The sequence below is a fragment of the Antennarius striatus genome, chromosome 10 (assembly GCF_040054535.1).
Source record: "Antennarius striatus isolate MH-2024 chromosome 10, ASM4005453v1, whole genome shotgun sequence".
Lineage (NCBI taxonomy): Eukaryota > Metazoa > Chordata > Actinopteri > Lophiiformes > Antennariidae > Antennarius > Antennarius striatus.
Genome location: NC_090785.1, coordinates 14,129,845 through 14,151,546, shown reverse-complemented (window position 1 = coordinate 14,151,546; position 21,702 = coordinate 14,129,845). Strand labels below are relative to the sequence as shown.

At 42.4% G+C, this 21,702-nt stretch overlaps 1 protein-coding gene across 1 annotated transcript in view; it reads left to right on the top strand.

Moving 5' to 3' along the window:
- Positions 1-21,702, top strand: part of nlgn3a (neuroligin 3a) — a 117,466-nt gene that overhangs the window by 85,027 nt on the left and 10,737 nt on the right. The window contains 1 exon segment of the mRNA XM_068326249.1: positions 19,578-20,367. Coding sequence (XP_068182350.1) covers positions 19,578-20,367 — 790 coding nt within the window.

The following is a 21,702-nucleotide window of genomic DNA, read 5'->3' as shown; positions in this document are numbered from 1 at the left end:
CTTCCAGCAATGAAAGTAGCAGCACAGGGCATGGCATGGATCTCCAGCCCCGTATCCATGTACAAGCAATCTTCAGCGTGCATTCTGCACGTATGAACTGTCTCAACAATATTCTCTGTGACAACGCAATGAGATCCACCTGATAATGCATGGCTGAGATTGTTTTTGGAGTCTTAATTGCAGCAGATGAAAGAGGCGATGGCAGAATGTGAAGGCCATCTGTTGATGACCTTCAGTCTTCAGTGAAGAAGCTGGAAAGTCATTAGTCAAGCAGAGGCCAGCTATGAAACAGTCTTGATGAATCTTTGTCTGGGTCGTGTTCATACACCTCCTAATGGACGATATCAGTGGGGGGTGAGGGGAGGGGGACCTGTGACTGCAGTTACTGGCTGTGACCCATCATTCTTTGATCCTGTTAGGTTTTAGATCAATTAAACCAATAGCTGCATCATATTGCTCCCAGACTGTCTTGTCTGTTTCCTCTCTTGATTGGTCTAATAGCTTGATGGAGGATTCTGCCTGTCTGTCTGCCTGTCTGTCTGCCCGTCCATTTCCCTGCCTCGACTCTGTCGCCTTAATTTCTGGGCATTTTCTTCAGTTTTTTTTCCCTCTGTACCTTATAGCGGTTCCTTTCTTCCCTCCACCACCTCCCCCATGTCTCTCCTTCGTCCTCTCACCATGCCTCCCTCTCTCTGCCTCAGCCTTTCTCTCTCTGGCACCAGTGTAAAGCATCCATTATAGAGTGATGCATGGGTGTCTGTGTGAGCAGGAGAGAGGGATTTGGCACTCCTCCTGCCCCACCTGCAGAGGAAGCACTGACAGCTGAGCACTGGGGGGGCTCATCCCTCCCCCTCATCCTCCGCCCATCATCACATCTACTGACCTCCCTCCTCCTCTCACACCTTCTCCAGCTCTTGCTTTCTCCCGCACCCTTCATTTATTCCCTGTTGTTCCACACATATTGGCCCAGTTTTCTCCTCTCTAGTTTCCCTTCACGCTGTTTTCACATTTCATTATGGTCCTCCATCTTTTTTCGTTTGTACTGATCTCTCATTTGGATTTTCTTTCTTCACGTTTCTATTTCTTTCTTTCTTAACCTCTCATTTATGTGTTAATTCATATAATCTCGACAGTAAGCACCATAGATGTGTCACTATTGAACGGTCTATGGTTCCTGTGTTTGTCTGCCAGATGAATAACTGCAGTGTAACCTACTGAACTTTGCCTTTTACTGGTGACCATGAATACTCTGCGTTTTCTTGTTGTGGTTGTCAGCTGACCTCCAATCCAATCCAGTCCACCTCTGCGGATAGGGAGGTCAATCCTTTGGAGTCCATACATCTGTTTATTTCTACTACTTATAACAGAAGAGTGCTGTGGAGGTGCTCTAAAGTAGTGCTGTGCCTGCATGCTCTGTTGCATTTCATTGCAGTTTCAAAGACTCACATAATATTAATTTTTGTAAGTATTATGTATACTATCCAGTTGTTGTTTTCAAAACAAAACAGGAAATGCATGACTAATTCTGATCTAACCATTCATCCGCATGTGGATGGAAAAGACTATATAATTATATAATATTATATCTAGGAATACATCATTGAGATTACACTGAATCCACTTGACACATTATATACTGTATACTTACAGACAAGGATTTGAAAAGCAAACAGTAATTTAAGTGAAGGATAAGAATTGTACAAGAATGTACGAGCATATAAGGAACATGAGTGTAATTATTTTACTGCACCAATGTCCATCCATCCATTTCCTTGTAGACAAGACAATGGCAATTATCTCTAATACAGCTGCTTATCCACCTTGCGGGTCGCGGGTCTGCTTGAGTTTACCCCAGCCGGTTACGCTGGGGGTAAACTACCCCCATCCCCACGCCTGGATAAGAAGACACCAGCTCATCACGGAGCATGTAGCAGTGTAACAATGTGATATAGGAAACGGAATTTATGTTTGCCATCTGGATCCCTAGCACTGACACATCGTGCTGTAAGTGTGTGTGTGTGTGTGTGTGTGTGTGTGTGTGTGTGTGTGTGTGTGTGTGTGTGTGTGTGTGTGTGTGTGTGTGTGTGTGTGTGTGTGTGTGTGTGTGTTCGCGCTTGCAGTCCCAAGCTGTACTCTGCCTACCAAGACGTTCAATTCTCGGCAGTGCAAATGCATTAGCCTTAGCTGTGAAATTTGCATAGTCTGAGCACAATGAAATCCCCAATGAGAGGAACTTCTGCAAACATGCTGACTAGCAGAAACCTCCACTATAAAGGGCCAACATTGTGCAACCTGACAAAAGACTAAATCTTTTGCTCTCAAGCCTGCGAGGCTGTAATAGATTTTTAGCTTAGAGAGGTAACATCAGCTATAGATCCTTTACAGCGGAGAAACAGAGAGACTCACCAAATCGAATACCAGTGTCAGAGACCGGTATAACCAGAATGCCGGTTCACCAATGGCACAGCTTTTCCTTGCTTTGAGCTGCTATGTCAGAAGACAATATTTATTTTTGCATTACATCTGAACTAAGAGGCTGGAGCCTGAAAAGACGAAGGAGAAATGCAGTGTGAAACTGGTTCCAGTTACAAATAAACTATTATCTCAGGTTCTGCGTTCTTCTTGTTTCACGAGCTAGCTTGTCGTCCAACCACATATGAAAATTAATTACTTAAATCTTTAACAGTCTGGATTAATCAGAGGTTGGGTGAAAGGTGTCTGACACAGACAGTCAGGTAAATAATAATGAGCCTGTGTAGCTCTGAGGTTACTCTTGGAAATGTGTGTGCTGTGTTTTCGAGGTCAGATAGAGATCTTGCGATTACCTGCACAGACAAAAAAATGGTCCCAAAAAGGCCCAGCTGTTTCAGCATTAACAGCATTACCAGATTGGCCCAATGGGCCCAACCTGAGACCAACAATTCAACACGGTGCAGCTTCTTAGCAGAAAAAAATCCTTCTAAGGACATCTGAAAGCTTTCATCTGTAGGATTCTGAAACTTCTGATTTAGGTCTTAAACACTAAGACCATAGCAAAATACTTAGAACACTGTGACCCATATCCAGGTACGGTACTTTGTTTTCATTTTTTGTTACAGTTGTAGTACATGTTAGATGTAATGTTTATTTTATAAAAAAATATAGGAAGAAATAAATCAAAAACAATCTGCCAAGATTTTATATCTGGCAGCACAGAGATGTCTTAGCATTTAGACCTTCATGTTAATAGATAAAGGTTATGCTTCATAAGGGACTGCATTTTCCATGGAAGTTTCATGGAAACAATGATATAAATAATCAATAAATCTCAATTTAAAAAAGAAGAGAATATTATTCTAACCTGTTATGTTTAGTTGAGTTTATGTTGAATTACAAAATAATTTACTGACGTGTAACGCATAGTGGCAAACAGAAAAATAAACCGCAAAATAATTATTAAGATGCTATAAAAATTATTTCTAGTACCTGCACTGGATCATGATTTATAAAGATTTCACTAGAAAACAGAATGATATGCAACAACCAAACAGTTCATAAAATAATAACCTGACAACATATACTATAGATTGAACTAAACATGAAATACAAAGTTTTTTATTAGCATACACTGCAGCAGTATAGCTAGTTGTGTTAATAATAAAAAGAAAAGAAATTGTAGTGCGTTCTGCCTCACAGCACAAAACCCTTCCCACCTGTCCAAAATGTAAGTGTCGACTTTCAGAACCTCCTGCCAGAGGCCTTTTACACATTAACAATAAGCCCTTCATTTAAACGCAGCAGCTTCGACAGCTAAAGTGACTGCAGAGTAAATCTGAATCCATGCATCATCTGAAGGTGACCCAAACCCTCAATAGACAATCTAGCCCCAGCATTTAACAAACAAAGACCATTCTTTGCCAGCCAAACTTTTCAAAATTTTCATAAAATGACAAATACATGTCGATCGGTGAACACATCTCCTTGTTGAAGTGAAGATAACATGAATCCTTCACTGTATTTCAGATTTTGACGAACCCATATGGCCTGCTCTTAATTTTGATTGATGCCCTCCCCTGTAAACATTACTCACACCGGGAACATGAAACATGTTAATGTAGCATTTCATAATAGCCGTCAGGGTTATCTGCTAAGTGTGTGTATCATGAAAGACAATCAAAGATTCAGCTGCTTTCCACTAAGAAAAAATGCAGTGTTTACCTTCCAAACCTTACACACACAGAATGGCGCAGAGTGCTCATAAAAATGTCTGCGCTCACCCAGTGTGCTATTCTTAGGGTTCCCCTTAGAGCCACTATCTAATTGGTGCCTTGGTTGTCTTATCGGTGAAGCTATCCTCTGCTCATACTTCTTTATGAGGCCTGTGAGTGACTGAGAGCCCCTGTCTGGGTGTCTGTGGCTGTTCTCAGACATGTCCCGGGACTCCTGTTCATCGGTGAGGGCTTCATTAGCTGGAGATGGGAGGTGACAGCAGGGAGAGAGAACAGCTGTTTAGCTAACCACTTGTATTGTTAGCCAGCCTTCTCCGTATGCCTAACTGCCTAAATCCGTCCCTTAGCTGCTAATAGAATGCTCATTAGGCGAGAGGAGGGAGGGTTGGATGGGAAACAGTGCCACTGCGCTACGAACCTCACAGCCTTCTTGCCCCTCCTCTCCCAGCGGTCTCTATTAAAGATCTGTCTCTGTAAAGCTTCCCTCTGTGGAGCACCTACGCATCCAGCCCATCTTGACCTCTCACCTTGACCTCGTGGGAAAGACAGGAGGTGCGCTGTTACCGTATGTTAGTTCTCCTCTGAAACAAGCCTCAAGCGTCTGCGATACCAAAACATGTTTCACACTTGCAGAGATATTGAAAGATATAAGATCTGAAAATCCCAGAGGAGAGAGAGAGGATGGCTTTTGCTTTGAGCCCTGAAAAAGAGATGGGCTCCATTTGGTATGCAGGGTTTGGTTTTTTTTTCCCCTCTCGTGTGGTGTGGTATTAAATAATTTATACGCTGTAGATTGTATTGCTGTAATTTGTTAGAAAGTCAAACGCACATTTCTGTTTCTATTTGTCAAAACTGATGAAGCTGGCGAGGAGGAGGGAAAAGCTGCGACATCAGACGTGACACTGTGAATATCTGATGATCTTCATGGGTACAGCTACAGATCAGAGCCAGAAACACTATCCTGGCTGAAAGTGGGTGACGAATGTTTGATTAAAATTCAAACAGGAAAACATGTTACCATGGAAGTGCTTCATTGAATTAACACGGGCCGGTTGCTTCCATTCCCCATGCAGAAAACACAGCGCACAGCGACAAGGGTGAGACATAGCGCGATTGAACTGATAAGCTCCAAGCTATTTACAGTAAATGACAATCTAGAGCCCACAATCATGTGCAAATGAAGTCTGGAATTGTTCTTTTATTTATTCTTGTCACCTATGAATAGTAATACTGGATGTTTAAATCAGGAGGTCTAAATGTAATAGAGGGAGGGCTGCCAGAGAGGATGTCACAAAGCGCATCAGAAATCCATTGAGTCTGAAGCACAACGGACGGTCACTAGATACTAGTCGTGAAAATAAACATGACTTATTCGTGATCAGCATTCAGAGTGATCACCCAATCAGCAGTGTCCCTGCACATGCTCATTGTTTCACATCTCTGTGGATTGCTGCAAAAGGAGAGTTCAAATGTTTTGCCTGTTGTGCATGTTTTGTCAGTCAATCATCCAGTCTTTGTTTCAGCGTCGTGACAGCTTCACAACTACACACACACACACACACACACGCACACAAATAAACAAACACACACACAGACACACACATAGAGATACAAACAAAAAGAAAACTCATTTTCTCACCCTGAATTAACCGTACCTGTTTCACCACTTCACAGCAAAAAAGCCTGTTCACGCAGCTGTGGGACTGATAATACACCAAAATATTTACACACTCAAATAAAAATGTACTCCAAATCCTATTATAGCATCATTAGCTCATGAATAAAAACTCACTTCAAGTGTCACAACCAATTCTCATCTGGGAACAGATGCAGTTCTACCTCACTCTCTATTTATTTATTAGGTTTTAATCAGATTAGACAAAAGGTTTAGCTGCTTAAATGAAAGAACAATTCAAACTGTGCAGTTGGGTATAAAACATTATCAACACTCTAAACAGCAGCTAATGGACTTGAAGAATGTATTTTCCTTCCTGGCTACTGCTGTTACTGGTTTTCAAGGTGGGAGGAGGGAAGGTAGAGATAAAGACAACTGAGTCTGAAGGTTAACAGGTTTGATTTGACCAGAATGAGCATATAAAAAAAAAACCTTATTTTATATTTAGGTCAGCGTTTTACTGCCTGACAGTTCTTAAAGTTGCTCAAACAGTTGGTTGAAAAGTTGACCAAGAAGTTTGTTATAATTGGATTCAGAGTGTTTGCAGAATCCAATAATAAAAAGTTTCCCCATTATCCAATATCACCAAAAGGAGACAATATGACTGCTTCACCAGAGAAAATACCTCTGGTATCTGGAATCACATTGGTGCCATTATTAGTTTCGAAGTTTTTTGAGAAAAGTGATATTTTACCAAAGATGGTATCCCTCGGTATTTGGCTCAGTAACTTTGGTAGACAAATCAAATGTGACACCAAACTGAATCAAACATATTCAGCTATTTGAGGTTAGATGCAGGTATTAGTATTATATTTAATCATATTCCACTGGTAACGGTTTGAGTAAACCCATTAGCGGCCGTGTGTGTGTGTGTGTGTGTGTGTGTGTGTGTGTGTGTGTGTGTGTGTGTGTGTGTGTGTGTGCGTGCGTGCGTGCGTGTGTGTGTGTGAGACAGACCATACTTTTACTTCTCTATGTGTTGATGGAAGCTGACAGTGACACGTTCTATTGTAACAGCAGGTTTAATGCTGCTGAATGTCTGTGGGTGAGATGCATGTCAAATGTTGTGACATCAGTTGCTGTTGAATACATGTAGGTTTGACATTGAGAAAGTGGCGAAACTGATAGACAAGCGTACTCGGTCTCACAAACACACGCATACATATATAAGCCATGTCTGCAGCTCGGTGTTGACACTGTTGCACACACACTGAACACACACAGACACGGGTCTGGTCATTGTTGGTCTGAGCCTGTGGGACTGATTGTCATTAAAGGTAAAATTCCACTCCACACATTCAAACACACAAATGCACACAGAAGCTGTTTGTACATGTATTTTCCCTCTTCAGAGGATTGCATGTGGCTGCAGCTGTTTGCCTACTGGCGATGGCACCAAGACACACAACACAAAGTGGGGAATATATGTGAGGATATGAAAATGGACAGATTGTGGTGAAAGGTATGTTACCATGGAGAGGAGGACAAAAACACGAGAAGAAAACATGCACACCGTCTCACATGAATGTGATTTTTTTCCCCCCTTTTTTTCACCTCTGCTGTGTTCAACCTGGATTGAATGTAAAAGACCGATAATCCGAAGTGTGACCGCTGAGGCAGAAAGGCAACTATTGAGTGCCTTTCTTACCTCAGTCAGGCAGTCGCACAGTTCCACAAAGTTCACCAGAATACAAATGTGTTTTTATGATGCTTGCCAGTGGTACGCTCACACACTCACACGCACACGTAAACACGCATACACCCACATACACAAGCACACACACACCAATAAATTGTGAATCAGGTTGCCAGGGCAGGAACACACTGCTGCTCACTATAGATCAGCTTACAGCTGGGATCTATACTCATAGGCAACACATTTCCTCCATTAGCAGCAGATGCATTTTTGGCTGGTGAAGCGTTTACCATTACTTTTATCTCTAGTGCAACCACTACCCATAAAGCACCTCTTTTTGACAAAAAGAATCAGAGGTATGTAGATTCCGCTTTATGTACGTACGAAGGATGTAGGTAGTTCATGTGAGCAGGCTGGCTGCTGGAAATTGAACAGGATATATGAGCGTTGTCGATGGAATCCATGCTAAAGGTATTCATTAGTTGTCCGTTATGGTATGTGACACCATCAATCAGTTATCAGCCAGCTACACGGTAGACTCACATCATCTGTCACCCCTCACTATCAGCCATCTCTGTGTTCTGACGTCTTTATGACAATCCTCAGTCATTAATTGTTATTCCTGCGAGATCACACAGATGCCGTTGAACGTTAATGCTAGAGATAAAAGTAATGGTAAATATCAAAGTAAATGTCAGTGTCTGTATCAAGCACCGTGCTTGAAACAAGGATATGTTGGGGAAACATTGCAGTGCAGCCATATTATGATGTCTAGAGGTTCATGTATATTTGATAGAGCTTACCAGATGTGGCCTTGGATGTGTATCAGCGAGCAATCTCTCCCATACAGCACATAGAAATTAGATTTCATCTCAGGTTCCAAATCTAATACCGGCATTGTATTTACTCACAGTTGCAGAGCATCATAAGCCAATATGACCCTATAGAGGGGTGGCAGAACGGCACCAAATGCGGTTAAATGAAAATGCTTTCAGCAAATTGTTTCCGAAGCTTCTTAGCAATGGACTAGCTCAAAAATCTCACATGAATGTATGGGCTTAAACTATTGTACGAAATAAAGCTGCTCAAAACGCAATCAACCAGTAATATAACATGTTTGGTTTTCAAATTGTCCTCAGTTGGAGTCAAATTGTTGTTTAATGCGCCTGACAAGTCTGCACCAGGAGGGAAACATATGTCCTCCATTCTAGTGGTGAATCTGAAGAATAGTTGTAAACCTTTAAAAGAAACATTTTGCATTTAAGAAATCACTCTCCAAAATCATTTCGGAGCTTTTGTATTGAGCTCAGATTGAAAAAAAAATGGTTTGCATGAGTCACTCAATGCAGTCAGATGCTTGTGTCTTCTTCACAGTGAATGCAAAGTCACAGTTAGCATGCAGAGTGCCATTTTCCTATGCAGAGAGCCTTTGCCTGCCTTGAATAGTCTCCGGGGACAATTGCACCCACTAAGGAATTTTAAGAGTCTTCTCACTTTTTTCTTGTCTTTTCTCCCCCTCTTCTCTTATCCTCCAATGACCTTCCCTTTTCTTCCCCTCCTGTTCCCTCTCTGCCTGAGACACGGCGAGAATGGATGTCGCCAGCTTAGATCATCCATATGTTGGTCTGCTTGTCTCGCTAAGATATATTTTCTGGCTTACGGCGCTGATAAATGTGTAGTAAGCACGGTTTTGTTAAGAGGGGGCAGAAATGATTGATCTCAGTCTGATGAACACTGTGGTCGTCACATTTTTAATCTCTATTACTAAAGTCAACACCTCAGCAACTCAGTGTATTTCCTAATCAAAATAAGAAACATCTGAATGGATTAATTCTGATTAGTTTAACATCAGATCGATGCCCACAGGGTGAATGCTGAGTTCAGATAAGCTGCACAAATAGCTCTTAATTGTCGAGATTTCCAATTGACTTAATTTGTTTGAGTAGATTTTCAGGCAGCTGCTGCTGCCAATGGACATTAGGCAGGACATGTCATAACCCAATTGTTATACAGTAAGTGTCTACAGTGGCTAAAGAGTCTGATGCAGTCTCTATAGTATGAAGCATGAGGCGGGGAAGGCAGACACACTGCTCTCCTGGGATGGCCAGCCGTACTGTATCTCAAATGTCCTCCAGAGGCCACTCATTCGTACGCAAGTACAGTATATGCACACACACACACACATGCACACACGCACACACACACACACACACACACACACACACACACACACACACATACACACACACACACACACACACACACACACATACACACAAGCAGTCAGTGGAAACAGCAGCATTCCAGTTAGATCCTATTCAGGAGTGGTGTTCCATTCCCAAGCCCCTATGAGTTTCACTCTCCATCTTTAATGTTTGCCCAAGAATGAGTGCAAAGAGAGGACAACACATATCCATCCTATTTTTGCCTGCTGCTTGCATGGTGTGCCGCCTTGAATTAGACCGAGCATGTGTGGCATCTGGCTGCAGGGCTACTGGCACAATGGGCAGAGGATGGGAACAGTGTCACACACTGTGAGAGAGGAACACACAAAGTGACATAGGCACAACTCAATGAATATGTTTACGCTGCTGGAGCCAGTGCCCGATCTGACACGCTCATGTCTGGTACTATAGTTAATCAGTGCAGATGCTGCTGCTGCTGCTGGTGTGACCACTGACCCTAAAAGGCGTCAGTAACAGGGCGACTCTTCTAAAAGGAGGAGGGCTGTAATTGTGAAACGAGAGTGGGAATTATAGTGGATTGGGAGGGGGGGTGCTTCTTTCCTGCAGTGGCTTCATTAATGGTGTTTTAGATTAAAAGAGTCGTTGATGTTCTTGGTCAGAGAAAAAAGGCTACTGCCTACTAGGTGCTCTGTGTGTGGTGCCTAATGAGCTTCCTGGATTATATGAGTGTGTGTGTGTTTGTAGTTGTGTTTGTGCATGCATGCATGCTGGTAGCATTTGCTGTGGGGGTGTTGTAAAGAATAAATATGTTAAGTATTGCCTGTAGGTATTTTATGTGTGGCTAGAAAGGATTTGGGTCCCCCCCCCCGGCGAAACAATTGATATTTAGAGGAGGCCAATCCAAAGCTAAGGCAGCATGTTATTCTCTGAATGGACACATCCACATTGTGTCCCTTTGTATGTATACTACAATCAGATGTAATCAGGGGCGCATCCTTTTTTTCTGCTTTGTGCTCAGAGGCTTCTAAGCTTGTGATCTGCTGTACAGAAATGCTGTGAAGGGCCAGGGTAAGCAGTAAGCTTCCACCCACCTCCTGCTTTTAGCCATCATGTACACATCCAACAACTTCACCTCCCATTCTTCTACAGTGCACACGTAATATTTTTTGCGATATTTTTTACCAGGTTCTCTGTCTGTCTGCTGTCTGTCTGTCTGTCTCTCTCTCTCTCTCTCTCCCTCTCTCTCTCTCTCTCTCCCTCTCTCCCTCTCTCTATCGTCTTCTTTCCTCAGAATCCCTGTGATTCCCTCCCCTTGTAATGATTTGTCACAAATGCAACTGCGCCCACTAATAGGCTTACCCTGGCCCAAAAATGACCATCAGCCATCAGGCAAAATTTCCCTGTGAATAGGAGCTTCCCATCCTTACACTTTTCAAGGCCGATTGGTCTTATGTGTGTGTGAGACCCTCTCATAGTAGACATACTGTAGTTTACATGTGATTTGCAATAATGGAGTCCCTGCCTCTTTTAAGTGTGCCCTTTGTCTCTGCCCATCACCCCTTGCTGCATATGCTAAAATGAACCGAGCTTAGGGGCTGCTATGCAGTGCAGCAGGAATCTGACGTGTGTGCTGTTACTACTCAATGCTCCCATGAAAAAACAGTTTCTACAGGATCTAAAGACACTAATCATTTCCTCCACACACTGATCTGAAATCTATTTGTGGACACAATTGGAGAAGAGAGAGAAATTCAGAAAACATCTTTTACAAGTTGTCCCATCTAATGAGATTAGCGGAGCCGCTTACACAGTCATGACATGGAGATACTCGTAGATAACCCTGTAATAACTCATTATTCTTCCCATTTTCACATAGACGGCTGGGCTCACAGACAGTGGGTTGTTGTTGTGCATACACAGCTATCAGGCCAATCTTGCTGTAGCGATGAGGATGGCGCTTGGTGAATACCACCCTGAATGCCACAGCACAAAGTCAGCCAGCAATAGAGGGACACAGATAATATTCTTCACTTCTCAGAGGCTGCAGCATTAGTGGCACATGCATGAGTGCAAGTGGGAGGAGAAAATTCATCTTGCAGACTTTCTGTTTCTCTCAGTTTGGCAGGAAGGCTGGAAGGGGAGACGGGGACAAAAACCAATTCATTGTATTTGCTTGCATGCGTGTGTAGTCATGAGAATGCACAAAGACTTTAAAAATACAAGAAACACATGAATGAATAAGTGCATAACAGCATTTTTTTCAAGGTTAACTGCTTACAAAATAAATAACAATAATAGAAATAATAATAAAAATAATAGAAAACTGTTTCGATATTTTCCTCACAACACCGTTTCTATTCATAGTTTTAGTATGATTTTTGGTAAAGAAATGAGAGCCTCTCTGCGCTCTGACTGTTGCATTAATCAGACACATTTCCTCATACTTCACCTGCAGCTAAAGCACTGAACAGCTGCCCTAACCTTTGCTTAAGTGTGATAAGATGTCTTTTAGCATAAGTGAGTGAGAGTATAGCTATCTGCATTTTTGATTCTGCCTGCGAGCAGCGTATCTGGATAACTCAGAATTTTCAAATAAATAAAATGTTTTATATTATGTGCAAGATTTAATCTGCTGTATAATACAGCAAAAGCACCCAAAAATAATCACACAGGAGTGCTTGAATATTCAGTTTAGTTCATTTTATTGCAAATGAAAAGATGCTCCAATCTGAAATGTTCCCGCAGTAAACCCACCACTGAGGCCAATTTCTAGCCTGGAATAATTTTGCTCAATTAGTCTTCAATTACTGTTTCACCCAGGTGTGAGGTGCATGCCTGTGGGTAATGACCAGATTGATGGGTTCATGATGAAGCAGTGGCAGTGTTGTGTTCTCCATGCAGAGAGAACTACATGTATACTACAGTGCCTTGTGAAAGTATTGCCCCCCGAAGAACTTTCTGACATTTTGCCACATTTCAGGCTTCAAACTTCAAGAATCAACAACATGTGAGACACAATCGTGAAGTGGAACCAAATGTATTCAACATTTTATATTGCGTTTACAAATAAAAAACTGAAAAGTAGGATGTGCAAAAGTATTGTCCCCCTTTGAGTTTATACTTTGTACAACCTCCTTCTGCTGCGATCACAGCCACAAGTCTTTGTGGGTATGTCTCTATAAGTTTTGCACATCTCGAGACAAATATTTGCCCATTCCTCCGTACCAAACAGCTCAAGTTCCTTAAGGTTAGATAGAGATCGTTTGTGCACAGAAATTTTCAGATCTTTCCACAGATGCTCTATTGGATCGAGGTCTGGACTTTTGCTTGGCCATTCTAACACCTTTATATGGTTAGTTTTAAAACATTCCATTATAGATTTTAATTTATATTTAGGATTATTGTCCTTTTGGAAGGTGAACCTCCGCCCCATCCTCAGGTCTTTTGCAGACTCCAACAGATTTTCTGCCAGAATCGCCCTGTATTGGCTCCATCCATCTTCCCATCAACTATAACGATTTTCCCAGTCCCAGAGCATGATGCTGCCACCACCATGTTTGACTTTGGGGATGGTGTTTTCAGGGTGATGTGCAGTGTTACTCTTATGCCAATTGTAACATTTTGCATTCAGCCCAAAAGTTCAGTTTTGGTCTCATCTGACCAGAGCACCTTGTTCCAAATGTCATCTGTGTCTCCCATGTGGTTTCTTGCAAACATCCAGCGTGATCATGGGCCTCTTGGTTGCTTCTCTGCTAAGTTTCCTCCTTGTTTGGGCTGACAGTTCAGAGGGACCACCAGGTCTTGGGAGGTTTGCAGTGGTTTTATGCTCTCTCCATTTTGATATTATTGCTCGCATAGTGCTCCAGGAGACATTTAAATATTGTGAAATCTTCTTGTATCCCATTCCTGCTTTGAACATTTCCACCACTTTATCTCAGACCTGCCTGGTGTGTTCTTTGGTTTTCATGACACTGTTTGTTCTCCAGTGTTCCTTTCATAGACCTCTGAAACCATCACAGAGCAGGTGCATTTAAACTGAGACCAAATGACACATAGGTGCACTTTGTCATTGTTAGTCATTTAGGTCAACATTGGATCATTCAGAAGTCAACATGGAATTTCTGGAGTCGGTTAGCTGAGCTGAGAGAACAGGGGGCAAATACTTTTGCACGTCCTACTTGTAAACACAATATAAAATGTTAAATAAATTTGGTTTCACTTCACAACTGTGTCTCACATGTTGTTGATTCTTGAAAAATATTTTCAGTTTGTTATCTTCAATTTCAAAGCCTGAAATGTAGCAAAATGTTCTTGGGGTGCCAATACTTTCGCAAGGCACGGTATATGATGATGAGGCCTGGAGTGGACAGTATTGACTAGTGGGCGTCATGTTGTGATTAGCCGAAGATATCACACTTGCCACACTCAGATGCATATTGATCCTGGAACCTGGGCACAACCTGTCAATGAGGTCATTTTAATCTCCTCTTTCCTCCTTTTTTCTTCTTCCTTTGACTAAAACTGCATATTTCATCTTCTTTCCACTTTTCTCCCCTCCCATCCTCACTCTGTTCTTTTTTCTCCATTTTCTTTCTCTGTTCTGCTTTCCCATTCCCTCCTTCTTTTCCTCCTCCCACCCTCATGGATCAAACTCTTTATCTGGCCTAAGCCACAGCCTCCAGGCAAACAGGCAGTCTCTACAGAGGCTGGAGCAGAAGACCAACAGCTTCAAACAACATTATATAGGGCTGGCATGAAGCATGTCTCTCACTGACAGATGAAAACACTGGCCCCTAAGATACTGCCTCTATATGGACAGGATGAGAACAGGAGCAGGGCTACGTTTCTGTTTTCAAAGCCCATTGCTCTCAATTTGAATGTTGCTACAACACCTCCCGGGATGTAAGACAGATTTAAGTTTTGTAGGAATTATGCATCCATTTGTTTTTGTGTTTTGATCCATGCAAAACAAAACAACCATTTCTGGGAAGAAGATGCATTTGCTTTGGCAGCTGTCCTATTGGATTATCTGTTGTGAAATAATTCTAGAGTAAACATGGTTTAGTGGACACCAGGTGACAAGAACGGTTGCAGCCATAAAACAGTAAGGAAACCGATCATGCATGCCATGATTCATAAATGGCAAGCCCTATTTTGGCGGTAAACAAGGACCGCAAAAAACTGTCTCGCTTGGATTAATGTCATGCAAACAAAACACACACACAAGCATACACACACATGCACACACGCACGCACACTTTTTGTGCCTAACTTACAGTATCTTCAGGACATGTTTTCAATTATGCTTCATCAGAAAGCTGCAACCCCTTCTTCTCCTGAATCCGTCTGCATCATTCTTGTCATTGGAGATGTTTGGACAGAAAAACATTGTAGGTGTTGTTTTAGGGCTGCCAGAGCAATGTGAAATTATCCATGGACTAATGCATGATCAGACCAGAAAGCCTTTTTCCTGAAGTGGATGCAGCCCATGGCACCGTCAGCCGTAGCCATGGAGATAGCATTTGTAGCCCTGCGTGGCCAATGATGTACGATTGGATTTTCAATGTTATATTATCTCCCAGGTGGCATTAAATATGTTGGATGGGATGTAACAACTTCATATGCTTTTGTGTATCAGCGGGGAAAAAAAGACTGAACAGGAACTCTGAAAGAAAATTATAGATGAGAAACAATGGGACAGAAAACACAAGTGTAGAAGTCTTTAAAAAATGTATTTTTTTAAAAACCTGGCATGAAAAGTGGCAAAAGAACATTTATTTATTATCAGTTATTGTGTATCCAACTGAGAGATACCCTAGTTTGATTGTCATTGGAGAGAGACACTTGGGTTGTGCTCAAGTCCTCAGGTCTTTGGAGATTTACTTACAGTAAGGATATGGTGTAGAATGCAAGCTCACGCCTCGTAATCAGTCAGGAGGATCTCAGCATGGAGTGAGATGGAAAGAAAATCACAAAATAAAAAAAGTTGAAAGCGAGAAAAAAAAAAAGATCTTGTATGAGTAATGGGAAAAGGGGAATGAAGATAAAAATACTAGTCCCTGTGGCCACATTACTCCTCTCTTCTGATGGTTTTTATGTGTATGAGAGGAACCTTGATAAGATTATGCAGCTGTACAGATATTTGCAACTATTAGCTTAAAGTCGTAGAATATTGTAGAGGAAATGAATCACTGATCCCATCTAAACTTTCAAGGCTGTCTGACAGAGGTCGCTGAAAGGCAGTGCTGTATTTCTAAATGTTTTCTTTTATTTGGACGACATTGTTTTGGTGGTGCACTTTACAGCCCCGGTTATCTCAGGGCCAGAATGATAAAATTCATCGCTGACGCTTCAGTGACTGTTTTGCCAGCTGTTCGATATTATAAAGTCCATTCATTTATGGAGCTCAATGGCATCATTTGCACACAACATCCTTGATCGCTGACATGGACTGACCCCTCACACACGTAATACACCAGCAGTTTTCAAAGGACTGCCTCATCCCTGAATTGCTTTTTAATATCAGCTTTTCATCCATATAGTTGCTGACAAACATGCCCTTAACTTGTTTGTGCTTCAAACCTGTGGGTGCGTTTGAGTGTGATTGTGTCATGGCTCTCTAAGCTATGCAATGGTCATCATACCCTCAAGGTCAAGCTTTTTTTTTTTTCCTATCTGTGATGAATTATCTCTACAAGCCTCTCCACCAATCCTGGGCCTGAACCACATGCCCGTTTAACGGCTGTCTAGTGAAGGGGCAGCGCGGGTCGAGGTCAGCAAACCTCGGCGCAGAGGCGGCTGCAGAGAGACGCAACAGCACTTTAGCAAGAGCCCGATGAGTGATTACCTCCGAGCTCCAGCCATAATTCAGCGTGACCTCGATCTGTCGGCAATGCGATGATTTGATGGATTTGCTCACAGTTTGTGTGTCAGGTTCTTGCATTTCAAACAACAGCAGATAATTTCAGGGGTATCTGTTGATTTTTACAAAGTAGAATATGGGAGACATGGATGTGGCACACGTGCTGATAACACCGTGTTCTTTCTGTATGATTCGTTTGGATGGTGATTAATCATTTATTACGTGGAGGTCAAAGATAATACCAAAGACAAAACAGTGCCACCATTACTTAACCTCATCATGAAGATAACGGTAATGACCACCTGTCAATCTACCTCCATGTCATATCAATCACAGTCAACCCAAACACATGTGTGCACGCACACACACGCACGCACACACACACACACACACACACACACACACACACACACACACACACATGCATTGAGAAACACATATTCACCTCCCAGTGTGGATAATTAGTAGATTCCCTCAGTGGGTGATAGAGCTCACACTCCCCTCTCCTCTCCCCTTCCTCTGACTTCCCCTGGTGTGCTTCCTTCCACAGTGGGGCTCATCATACACAGCTCTAATGCATATTTATGGGTCCAATGACAGCCCAAGCACAGTGGATTTATATATTTCCCCATAAACAATGGTGATGCCTCGGTTAGTCTTCCTCATGTTCTTCAACCAGAGCGATAGATGCAGAAGCTTTGTAGGTCATCTGTGGGTTTGGGTCACTAGACAGGTGAACAAACGCATCCACAATCAATTCTGCCTTGACTGACGCACGTTTATCAAATCATCTTGGCAGTCTGTGGCTCTGAACAATTTTTTTTCCTCTGGCAGCGTCTGATCAAAGGCATTTAGAGAGAGGCTATGGTATGGATGGTGCAATTGGGATTCAAGACAGACTCCCCACACCATGACTGGCTCTGATTGCACAGCACAATCCAAGTTAAGATGTGGAGAGGCAATAGCACTAAAGAGTCAGGGGAGGGGGCGAAGGAGAAGGTGTATGAAGCCACTGCCCCCTCTCTGCCTCCAAGGGGCCATCTTTCATCTTGCTTCTGCCCCTCTCCTATTTCCAAGTGGTTGAAAACCTCGACATCTGCTTCCTGTCCCTGGGACACAGCGCCGGTCCCTATCCTGCAGGGATGCACCCCTCCAAGGACCGCTCAAAGGTCAGCGACAGGATGAGGGCACAGATAGCTGACGACCCGCTCTACGATCAGTGAGACACGTTAGCCAGAGTAGGGAAGATTTTGAAATATTTGTTACTAAGACCCAAATCATTGCTCAGTTATGCAATTTTGGCAAATACTAGTAAACATAGTCACCACAGAGAAATTTCACAGTTCACTCACCCAGACACATTAATTCTACTTACTACTTGCAAACAAATAAATGTAAATAGCTCTGTAAATAAACACTTCATCTTCTCCAAGAAGAAATAAGCCCCCCGCCGCCTCTGATTAAGACTACCAAAGTGATATATCTGGCACTTAAGTCTGCTGTTTACCTCATAAACACAAAGACTTCAACACAGCCACCCACACTGATGCTGAAATATCACAAACGTAATCTGCATGTCTGTATACTTCTCTGCTTGGCTTAAATATTTAAGAAGGAGCCAGATGATATTTGTTCTATGTGAAACGTTTCTACACCACTTCATCTGCATCGTGTCATATGTTTAGAGGAATCCCTGTATTCAGGTAGTGTAAATGCACGAGCTTTAAAGCAGTGGTGGGAACTTCACCTTCGATTTTCTCTCTGATTGATAAAACAGGAGTACAGATGAGTGGTGCTGTCAAGACAGAGACTGCAACGCTTTGGGGATAATGTGACACAGGCCCTCCCAGGAGGATGTAATGTCACATCCATTCTTCTGTCTGCAAAGAGAAATCTTTTAAAAGGACACAATTTGATTAGTCTTAGGAAATGATGGGAATTATTTGGGATCTGTTTTTGTTATGAAAAGATATTTTAAATTCACTTCATATGGCTGTGCTAGAAAAATGAAATTTAATTTGTAAGAGTATCCCTGAGATTGGAGATTAGTTCACCTTGGTTTCTGAACTCACTATACCTTTAGGCTAAACTCCCATGTAGATTCATATAACAGATGGTCTGTTGACGCTCTCTGTTTGAGCAGAATACAGGCAGGAAACCACAACGTTCTCCTTAGTTTAGGCATCTTTTATTATGTGCAACCACGTTAGATTACATTTCCAGGTGAAAATGTGCTGCTCTTTTCCTAGTGCAAATGTAGGGAGTAGGAGTCTGGTTTTATTTACGGAAATCCACCCACCAGCTCCTGTAGAATTTAGTGATCTTTCAGGTAAAAGAAAAAAGAAAAAAAAGACTTTGCATAGCTTTGCATAGCTGATGCAAAAAGGTGTGTGTGTGTGTGTGTGTGTGTGTGTGTGTGTGTGTGTGTGTGTGTGTGTGTGTGTGTGTGTGTGTGTGTGTGTTTGTGTGTGTGTGTGTGTGTGTGTGTGTGTGTGTGTTTGAACTGCAAAAAGGGCCATCTGTGTCTATAATTGCTGTGTTTGAGGTCATGCAATTAAAGCCTCGAAAAATAGATTAAAAAGGAGAGGACTTGTATGCAGAGTTCATGTATTACAAAACATAATCAGACTCATTTCATTTCATAACGATTAATTTTCAATTTGGTACTGTGTGGTTGTGCCATTGTGATGCACCCAAAATGAAACTCTCAGATCGGCTGCTGGCAAACATTGCAGGTAAACCCTGTAAAGATTGCTGGAAGACACAGCGCCCATTCCACCTTCAGTCTGCGAGCTGCAGACAACGTCATCTGCGCATTTACTGTCACAGCCATGATTCTATAATTGTTCTGTGTGGCCTTTTTTTTATTCCAATCAGCTGGGCGGCTGATGGCCCCCTTTTTATGATGACAGCCACAAATTTAAAAACTATCATGTAGTATAACTGAATTATCCTCCATTAGTGACACACTAAACATCCTCTTGTGTCTTCTGTCCGTGTCCTTGTGCAGGGCTGTTCCACAGAGCCATCATTCAGAGTGGGTCAGCTCTTTCCAGCTGGGCAGTGAACTACCAGCCAGTGAAGTACACGCGTCTCCTGGCGGAGAAAGTGGGCTGTAACGTCCTGGACACCTTAGACATGGTGGACTGTCTGAGGAAGAAGAGCTCCAGGGAGTTGGTGGAGCAGGACATACAACCAGCGAGGTACCATGTGGCCTTTGGACCTGTTATTGATGGTGATGTCATTCCCGATGACCCTGAGATCCTCATGGAGCAAGGGGAATTTCTCAACTATGACATCATGCTGGGGGTCAACCAGGGAGAAGGGCTGCGGTTTGTGGAGAATGTGGTTGACTCAGAGGATGGCGTGTCTGGAAATGACTTTGACTTCTCTGTGTCAGACTTCGTCGACAGTCTCTACGGGTACCCAGAAGGAAAGGACACACTGAGGGAGACCATTAAGTTCATGTACACAGATTGGGCGGACAGAGACAATCCAGAGACCAGACGGAAGACCTTGGTGGCTCTGTTCACCGACCACCAGTGGGTGGAGCCATCGGTGGTGACCGCTGACCTTCACGCTCGCTACGGTTCGCCCACGTACTTCTATGCCTTCTACCACCACTGTCAAAGCCTGATGAAGCCAGCCTGGTCAGACGCTGCCCACGGCGACGAGATGCCCTATGTTTTTGGAATTCCTATGATTGGCCCGACTGAACTTTTCCCCTGTAACTTCTCAAAGAACGATGTCATGCTAAGCGCTGTGGTGATGACCTACTGGACCAACTTTGCCAAGACTGGGTAAGTAAAATGATCGTATCTTGTTCAGTCATCCTGATTAGGTATTCAGGCTGATTTTTGGTACAAGTATTGCTGTTTTGGTTATATTACTGACTGGTTTGAGGTGGCTTGGGATGAGTGTTGATCCAATGACTTCAAAGTCCGTTGTACTGTTTTCTGAATTCCACATGAACTGCTCATGACAACTACAGAAATACCATCCACTGTGTAGCATTTATTTAAAGAAAATAAGTCATTCCTAAAGCTGATTCATCTTTCACGCTCTTTATTTCCTTCTTCCGAAACAGTGGTGACAAATGATGCGGTATCTAATGCCAGGTGTTAAAACAAAATCACACTGTTGTGTTGACTGGATTCCCAATCAGTAGGTTCATTCTCAGCCTAAATGTCTTTAACATTACCTTATTATTGGTTGTTGAGTCCAGTTCAGTCCTCACTCCACTCCTCTAAACCAAAACCACTGATGTTTAACCAAACATGTTCTAGTCCAGCTCATCTAAAATAGAAAAGTTACACAGTCCCTCATTGTGCTACTTTTTTTTATTACCCAGCCCATTTGTAGCTTCACCTGTCTGTCCTCTTCACCGCTGCAGAGGATATTGATGATCGTGTCAGATTCGCACACACCGCCGCACACTGAACACACAGATCACTTTTAGCGGTGTTTGTATCACATTTGCCAGGCAATAGGAGATTGACAGATGTTTCAAAACAGCCTTGCAGTGAGCCACCCACAAATGCAAATAATTGATTAATGAATTTATGCATGAGCTACATTATTCTTGGCAGTAATTTTTTTTTTTCTCCGTCAGAGGTACAATTAGCAGGGAAAGGCTGAATGAGTTATTTGTGCTTTTATCGATAGCTGTCCAGACTTTTAATGCAATTATGATGGATTGGACAGTGATGGAATCCACAGGTGAATCCATAGGTCTCTGTGTCATAAATGATTACTGAAATTAGACAAAAGCTGGTTTGGCCAAATGAAACCTAATTATTGAAGCACACCTACCAACCTGGCTAGGCCTAAAAAAAAAAAGCTGTGATCACACAAGACAAACAGAATTTTGTTAATTTATTCTTTCCTGTTGCTAAAGTATAGAAACATTAGGATCAAACGTGTTTGTGGTTGTGTTCACTTTAGCATCTGCCTGGATTCCTAATAGGCAGCTTGCACTAGCTGTCACTCAGTGCGGCCATTCCTTTCATTATGCATAATTAAATATTAGTTTAATTCATGATTTATATAGTATTTCAATTTCCACACAAGTGTCACGAATGAGGAAATAAGCTACAGACAGCAGAACCAGAATTTTGTGCCAGGCTATGAACATG